At 44.8% G+C, this 8,747-nt stretch overlaps 1 protein-coding gene across 1 annotated transcript; it reads right to left on the reverse strand.

Annotated features, from left to right (window-relative positions):
- Positions 1 to 288: 288 nt before the first annotated feature.
- Positions 289 to 7,321, reverse strand: LOC308672002 (uncharacterized protein C8orf90 homolog). The gene is made up of 2 exons (XM_081334537.1): positions 4,638 to 7,321; positions 289 to 3,099 (listed from the first exon to the last, which is right to left on the reverse strand). The coding sequence occupies exon 1, from the start codon at positions 6,062 to 6,064 to the stop codon at positions 5,222 to 5,224; it is 843 nt and encodes a 280-aa protein (XP_081190663.1). The 5' UTR covers positions 6,065 to 7,321; the 3' UTR covers positions 289 to 3,099; positions 4,638 to 5,221.
- Positions 7,322 to 8,747: the final 1,426 nt, after the last annotated feature.

Below are 8,747 nucleotides of genomic sequence, written 5' to 3' on the forward strand. Positions count from 1 at the left end.
TCACACTGCCCGGTTCTTTGAACCTTTGTTAATCAACAATGCAATTTCATGAGTATAAATGGACTGTGTCATGAGTGTCTATGGAGATTCTCAGTTATCCAGCTCATGGTTGTCCCCAAAGGTGCTTTTTTTCAGGAGGCACCCGAACTTTCTTGCGTTTTTTTCTTTGAAGACCTTTCGCTTCTCATCCAAGAAGCTTCTTCTGTTCTGACTCACCATCCAGTCAGAGCTGAAGAAGCTTCTTGGATGAGAAGCGAAAAGTCTTCGCCTGGTGCGCCAGTTGCGACCCTATCTGGACCGAGATGCCCTACGCACAGTCACTCATGCGCTCGTGACCTCCCGTTTAGACTACTGCAACACTCTACATGGGGCTGCCCTTGAGGACCACTCGGAGGCTTCAGCTGGTGCAGAATGCGGCCGCGCGAGTTGTGATGGGGGTTTCCCGATACTCCCATGTAACACCTCTACTCCGTGAGCTGCATTGGCTCCCGGTTGCCCACCGGGTGAGATTCAAGGTGCTGGTGATGGCCTATAAAGCCCTTAATGGCTTGGGTCCGGGATATCTGAGGGAACACCTGCTGCCGGCATCAAGCTCCCTTCGTCCAGTGCGCTCCCACAGGGAGGGTCTTCTCAGGGTGCCGCCGGTAAAAGATTGCCGGCGGGTAACACCCAGGGGGAGGGCCTTCTCTGTGGGGGTGCCTGCCCTTTGGAACCAGCTGCCAGTGGAGCTGAGGACTGCCCCCGACCTCCGTTCATTCCGCCGGGACCTGAAGACCTGGCTCTTCGAGCTCTCTGGCCCAGGCTGAGAATTTTAATTTTAACTGGGGTTTTTATTTGTTCAGGGGTTGATAAAAAATTTTTAAATTGTTTTTAACTTTTGTATTTTTCGTTTTAATCACCCTGTAAACTGCCCTGAGTCCTTCGGGAAAGGGCAGTATATAGATATACAGGGAGTGCAGAATTATTAGGCAAATGAGTATTTTGACCACATCATCCTCTTTATGCATGTTGTCTTACTCCAAGCTGTATAGGCTCGAAAGCCTACTACCAATTAAGCATATTAGGTGATGTGCATCTCTGTAATGAGAAGGGGTGTGGTCTAATGACATCAACACCCTGTATCAGGTGTGCATAATTATTAGGCAACTTCCTTTCCTTTGGCAAAATGGGTCAAAAGAAGGACTTGACAGGCTCAGAAAAGTCAAAAATAGTGAGATATCTTGCAGAGGGATGCAGCACTCTTAAAATTGCAAAGCTTCTGAAGCGTGATCATCGAACAATCAAGCGTTTCATTCAAAATAGTCAACAGGGTCGCAAGAAGCGTGTGGAGAAACCAAGGCGCAAAATAACTGCCCATGAACTGAGAAAAGTCAAGCGTGCAGCTGCCAAGATGCCACTTGCCACCAGTTTGGCCATATTTCAGAGCTGCAACATCACTGGAGTGCCCAAAAGCACAAGGTGTGCAATACTCAGAGACATGGCCAAGGTAAGAAAGGCTGAAAGACGACCACCACTGAACAAGACACACAAGCTGAAACGTCAAGACTGGGCCAAGAAATATCTCAAGACTGATTTTTCTAAGGTTTTATGGACTGATGAAATGAGAGTGAGTCTTGATGGGCCAGATGGATGGGCCCGTGGCTGGATTGGTAAAGGGCAGAGAGCTCCAGTCTGACTCAGACGCCAGCAAGGTGGAGGTGGAGTACTGGTTTGGGCTGGTATCATCAAAGATGAGCTTGTGGGGCCTTTTCAGGTTGAGGATGGAGTCAAGCTCAACTCCCAGTCCTACTGCCAGTTTCTGGAAGACACCTTCTTCAAGCAGTGGTACAGGAAGAAGTCTGCATCCTTCAAGAAAAACATGATTTTCATGCAGGACAATGCTCCATCACACGCGTCCAAGTACTCCACAGCGTGGCTGGCAAGAAAGGGTATAAAAGAAGGAAATCTAATGACATGGCCTCCTTGTTCACCTGATCTGAACCCCATTGAGAACCTGTGGTCCATCATCAAATGTGAGATTTACAAGGAGGGAAAACAGTACACCTCTCTGAACAGTGTCTGGGAGGCTGTGGTTGCTGCTGCACGCAATGTTGATGGTGAACAGATCAAAACACTGACAGAATCCATGGATGGCAGGCTTTTGAGTGTCCTTGCAAAGAAAGGTGGCTATATTGGTCACTGATTTGTTTTTGTTATGTTTTTGAATGACAGAAATGTATATTTGTGAATGTTGAGATGTTATATTGGTTTCACTGGTAAAAATAAATAATTGAAATGGGTATATATTTGTTTTTTGTTAAGTTGCCTAATAATTATGCACAGTAATAGTCACCTGCACACACAGATATCCCCCTAAAATAGCTATAACTAAAAACAAACTAAAAACTACTTCCAAAAATATTCAGCTTTGATATTAATGAGTTTTTTGGGTTCATTGAGAACATGGTTGTTGTTCAATAATAAAATTAATCCTCAAAAATACAACTTGCCTAATAATTCTGCACTCCCTGTAATAAAAGAAAGAAAGAAAGAAAGAAAGAAAGAAAGAAAGAAAGAAGAAAGAAAGAAAGAAAGAAAGAAAGAAAGAAAGAAAGAAAGAAACAAGTGTCCAGTCGCCTCCTGGAAAAGCACCTTTGGGATCCTGTCATGAATATTGCACTTTTCAGAAACTCACTGTACAAATAATATTAAATCTGAAATATTGACAGTATTACATCAGAAAATTCACTGGTGGGCAAAAAAAAAGAACTCCATTGAGTTTAGTGGGATTTTTCAGTGGAGCCTTTGTAAACATTGACAGCTTAGGTTGTCGAAATGTAACAGATAAAAATAGACTGCTGTTCCTTTCTTGCGAGGGGCTAGTATTAAAATCTCATGTCTGAAAAGATTTCGCCTGCCATGGATATAATTGATTGGTACGATTATAGAATGGGTACAATTATTTGCAGAGATAATTCTTGAATGTTGATCAATAATTCTAGCTCTTATGGAGAAAGGCAGGGGGTCAAAACTAGTGGATATAAACTGATCACCCAGTATGTCTAAACGTAGCTATACTGTGGTTTATTTTATAGATGGTCCTGTTATGGAAAATACTGCCTGTCGTAGACTAAAATTGCCTGTCCTAGCAATTTTAAGATGTGTGGACTTCAGCTCCTAAAATTCCTCAGCCAGCATGGCTGGCTGAGGAATTCTGGGAATTGAAGTCCACACCTCTTAATTAACCATAATATATTTGTGCAAATATCAGTCATTGGAAATACATTTTTTTTTGTTAAACAGGGTTTAAAGAGCCGCACGAATGTGTTGGGTATTGGGCCCGAGCCCTGAACTCTTAAACTGGTATTTCTGCAAAGAATGAGGTGGGTTGTGGGTTTTGTTTTGCAGCCCTTAAGTTGGGAGAGGCAGTGAGTTTCCCTTACATCCCTGCAGACATTTTGCTCAGATCTGACAAGCTCACTTATTTATTTTTTGGATACCTTCAGGTGTGCTTACTGGGGATTTTAAAAAGTCTAGATCGCAGGACAACAGTCATGTGATGGAAGCACCATTGCACCCCGTATAAAAAATGGTTAAGGCTTTGGTGGCTTCGTTGTGGCTTCCCTTCTTTTTTTACCTTCCTTGGATGCCCTTATGTTAGTTGAGCGTATTCTGATGACAGCCCTTTGAGGTAGACAAAATTAGGAAACCAGTTTGACGCGGTGGCTCAGTGGGTTAGGACGCTGAGCTTGTCGATCAGAAGGTCGGCAGTTTGGCAGGTCGAATCCTGAGTGCCGCATAGCAGAGTGAGCGCCTGTTACTCGTCCCAGCTTCTGCCAACCTAGCAGTTCAAAAGCACGTAAAAATGCAAGTAGAAAAATAGGGACCACTATGGTGGGAAGGTAACAGCGCTCCGTGCGCCTTTGGCGTCTAGTCATGCCGGCCACATGACCACGGAGACGTCCTCGGACAAGCGCTGGCTCTTCGGCTTTGAAACGGAGATGAGCACCGGCCCCTGGAGTCGGAAACGACTAGCACGCATGTGCAGGGGAAACTTTACCTTTATTGCTGCTTTTGTTACAAGGTTATAGTTACAGAGAACAAGAGTGTGAATGTGCTTCCCCCTTTCTTTACTTCCTCTTTGTGAGAATGAGGGAGAGTGCTGCCTGAAATGCTTTCTCAAATTACATTTCTGCCCTGGACTCAAGTTTCATTTATCTGAATGGTGTTGTCTCAATAGGCTCTTCCTCCTGTCGGTCAGGTTATTCCTTCTTCCCAGTCTTCCTTCCTTCCTTCCTCCCTCCCTCCCTCCCTCCTTCCCTCCTTCCTTCCTTCCTGTCCTATCTATCCATGTCTGTCTGTCTATTTGTCTATCTCTGTCTGTTTATCCCTCACTCCCTTTCTCTATCTAATCTTTCTTTCCTTCCTTCCTTCCTTCCTTCCTTCCTTCCTTCCTTCCCTACCCATCCATTCATCCATGTCTGTCTGTCTGTCTATCCCTCACTCCCTCTCTCCTTCTATCTAATTGTCCTTCCTTCCTTCCTTCCTTCCTTCCTTCCTTCCTTCCTTCCTTCCTTCCTTCCTTCCTTCCTTCCTTCCTTCCTGGGGAATTCTGGGAGTGGAAGTCCACGCGTCTTAAAGTTGCCAGATTTGGAGACCCCCCTGATTTAGAGAAAGAGTTACATTGTTTCTCTGAAAATAAGACCCAACTGGAAAATAAGCTCTAGCATGATCTTTCAGGATGCTCGTAATATAAGCCCTTACCCTAAAAATAAACCCCAGTTAAGCCAGACGGACGCATTTAGTACCGTATTTCCCTGAAAAGAGAACCTAATATGCGTCTTTTAGAGCAAAAATTAATATAAGACATACTCTTATTTTCAGGGAAACGCGGTCGTGAAGGTGACCCCCCCACTTTGCCTGCCTTAAAAATTCTCATCCAAGAAGCTCCACAGCATAGAAGACAGTCTTTTTATTATTATTCCAAATAATAAACGGGATGTAGATGGTAAGATTGTCTGCTCCTTGCTGAAACATTTAGCAGTACAAGGGCAGGCTGAGATTAAACTCAGAGGCTTTTAGCTTCCCCCACCCCCTTCAAAACAAAAAAACCCTGAATTGAACTTTAGTGCCCCAGCAGTGATGGAGAAATTTCTCAAGAAACGTATCATTCTCTGTCGTACAAAATAATAATAATAATAAAAAATCCACTCCTTAGTATTCTCTGCCGAACGCTTGGATGCTAAAACGCTCCGTGTTGGGTGGGGTTCATAAACTGAAGGCTGATGGGCTGCATTGAAGCTGAATTGGGGATACCGATGGGGGCGGGCTGGAGGGTCTGTTGGCTTTTGTTGTCCTGCAGGAGGAAAGACGCCTCAGTGGATGTGGCGGCCATGCATGGCACGCTGGTGATCACCATGATATCTGGCCGCAAGGGGGCGCCATTTTCTGGTGGGGTTTGTAGCCCTGCAGCACCAGCAATGGTGGCTTGGCTGGCATAGCTGAGGGCCAAGTGCTCCAGCCGTCTCTTCTTGAAGAAAGCCTGGGTGGTGGCGTGCAGTGGCTGGAGAAGACGAGGGATGGGTTGTCCTGGGTGTAGGAAGAAATCAAAGCCGGAGCAATCTGCAGGATCGTAGGCCAATGGGCGGGGGGACCCATCATTCTCACCAGGCCAGGCAAAAGGGAAAGGGAGTGTAAAGTCTTCCGTGAGTACCCGAATGGCAAAGTCATCTTCTTTGCCAAGCTCCTTGTAGGCCCTCTGGATGCTGTGGAAGTGCTCTTCCCATTTTTTCATGTCCCCGTCGTAGATGTCCGGAAAGGAACCCGGAAGTGTCTGGAAGAGCCTGGAGAGGGTGGGGCCAGTTGGAGAACCGGACAAGCTGTAGATGACGCCGGTTGGGTTGCTGGGCGAAGCTGTCTGGTTGAAGGCGGGTGGTGGCTGGAGGGATGGAGGGAGCAGGAAGTCTTGTGAGCTGCTTCCTAGGTCTCCTCCAAACGTGGGTCCACTACCTGTGGTGGGAAGGGACGGACCCTGTTGCAGTGAAGCCAGGGGACCTGAAATTCCTCCATCACCTTCGTGGAACATGAGAGAGAAAGAGAGAAAAAACACAGGAAAGTTAGGGCTAAATTTCAGCAAACTCGCTCGTTGGGGAGAAGTTCTCTGAGGCTCTCCGCAGAAGAAGGTGGTAAATAATCCCGCTCAAAGGATTCCCTTGTGACACAAGAGACAAATGGCAGTAAAGTAGCAGAAGAGTTGTACGGATTGTATGATCTCCGTCAATGAAACAAGAGCTTCTTGTTCAACTTGTGCTCATGGATTCAGAAGAGAGAGAGAGAGAAAAAAAAATGTTGGCGCTCACAAATGAGGACTAGCTTGGAAATATCCCTAAAACCTGTGGATTGTTGGTGAGAGATGAGAGGTTGCAAGACCGGGAAAGAAGTATCTCGATTAGCCAAAGACCTATCGAAATGAAGAAATCTTTAAAATAGTGTTAAACAATGTTATCCCTTCAAAAGAAAATCAACCAGGAAGGAAAACCAACAAGCATCTTCCAAAATGAATACAGTCCATTACTTCTCCCCCCACCTCCACATCTTGCTATTTTGATTCTCGGCTTTGACTTTTGGTTCCCCCCCCCTCTTTTTTTAAAAAGTAGACTATTTTTCATGTCATGTCAATATCTTTGATCAATTTTATTGAAAAAGCAATCCATGAAGTAGGACAGACTCCCCCCCCAAAAAAAAACCCCTCAGAGGACTAAAGGGGAACAGCTAATGATTCAGTAATATTACTGGCAGGTGAAGTCTTCCACTTACTGTATTTGGGGGGACAATTTTAAGGGGCAAAATAGTTGTGTTCAGCTTCTTAGAGATGCAGAAAATCTTATTTTGCCTGTTCTTGGGGGGAAAATTTTCATTGGACGCTGATGGTTTTGCCATGAAATTTTGGTGGTGCATTCTGGACATCATCTATGTGTTGTTAAAGAAAGCAAGGTGGGGGGGAGAACTGGGTGTATGTTGCAAATTGCTCGCTCCTCCTTTGAATTTTGCTAATAAATAAAACAGCAGCAACCAAGGACCAGAGAGAATATGGCTATAGTAATAAAACGATGGATGGATGCATCAACAAAAGAGTCTTTAGAAATTATGTAGATTTCTTGATGGGAAGATTGCCATATGTAAGCAGATGATATTAAAGGACACTCATATATGGTGATTGGTAAGACGTTGGACTGACTTCAGGTTTAGAGCCACACTCATCCCTTGTTACTTCCTGGGTGACCTTAGAATAAGAGAGAGGCAAATTAGTGCAGGTTCGCGTCCCACCAGGCTCAAGGTTGACTCAGCCTTCCATCCTTCCGAGGTAGGTAAAATGAGGACCCAGATTGTTGGGGGCAAATTGATGACTCTGTAATAATGCCGCTGGGGGGGGGGCGAAAGCCCTAATAAGCAGGCATATACATAGGATGAAGGCTATTGCTAAGCACATTGATTTGTGCTTTAGATTGTAAGCCGCCCTGAGTCTTCGGAGAAGGGCGGGATATAAATGGGATTTAAAAAAAATTAGACTGTAGGACTGCTGTAGGGAAAATGTGAGAGAAAAACTACCACATAAGCAGCCTTAAGCTCTTCAAAAAGTTTGGGTGTAAGTGTTAAGAACACTACATGATTTTCAGTCCAGCACTTGTAAGAACGAAATAGAATTATAGATAGGTCCTAGTTAGCATCCAGTGGAGGATGCTTGACCCCCCCCCCAGTCTCTCACTCTTGACACTGCCAAGAACTTTAGCTGCTGCATGCCATTGGACATCAAGATGGACCACCATGTAGGGGTGAGATTTGGTTCTGCATCAGCCCGTTGTTAAGACCTACCCTACGCTCTCCATATGGCCTACTCTAGGGCCTGTTCAGTCTTTCCTTCTTAGTCCCTGCAAAGCTCTTCACCTGGAGGATGGGATGGGTTATCCAAAGTCTCTGCCCCTAAAGAAGCCATTGTCGTGCTTGGGAAGATGATATGAAAGGGGTGGAGAGCCCATTGTTGACTGCAGTTTCCTAGGAAACTACAATGGCTTTCTGATGACATCACAGCTGATCAAAGGGGAAATGACAATGTGATGCAAGTAATTACAACTGAATGGGGCACTGGATGTTTTTCTATCAAGGGAACATCTGTTGGGGAATTAATCAGTGGGCTTGTTTCTACAATCTTCTAATCCCGGATATCAAATTCACATTTTCCAAGTTCATGCATTGCATTGAATCCTTCATCCAAACAAGCCAGGTTTATACAACGTGCTAAATTACAAAACACTTAACCCAGGTTAGCACTAATGAAGCTTAGCATGTTAGTAAATGTATTTGCTAGGGCTTTTCTTGATTTGACTGGGAGTTCCGTGCTATTGGCCATCACAAAGAGCTTGTCAAAGCCTCTGCCTAAGATGAAGCCATAATTCACAGTACTGGTTCATTAATGGTCATGGTCCAATGAATCCAGGTTCAGCTCTTCTTTAGGGGACCTTGGTAAGTGAAGTACATGTTTTACCTCCTATAGACTGGATCCATACATATTAAATGGTAATATGATTTGAGACAGGAGCATCTAACTGAGTGTGAGTTTGCCCCCACTGGCACTTGCACAATATCTGCTCAATAACTTTGACATTAATTCCCAGTGGAAAGCCAAATGGGTTGCTGAAGATTCAGACGTAGGAAGACATGTGCATGACCCCACGTCAAAAGGCTTTGAACTACTATGCCAGCAACGGACA

Source organism: Vipera berus (genome assembly GCF_964194415.1).
Source record: "Vipera berus genome assembly, chromosome: 9".
In the NCBI taxonomy this organism is placed as follows: Eukaryota; Metazoa; Chordata; class Lepidosauria; order Squamata; family Viperidae; genus Vipera; species Vipera berus.

Excerpts from the sequence above, each read along its gene's own strand:
- LOC308672002 (XM_081334537.1), bottom strand. The coding sequence starts at position 6,064 with ATGTTCCACGAAGGTGATGGAGGAATTTCAGGTCCCCTGGCTTCACTG.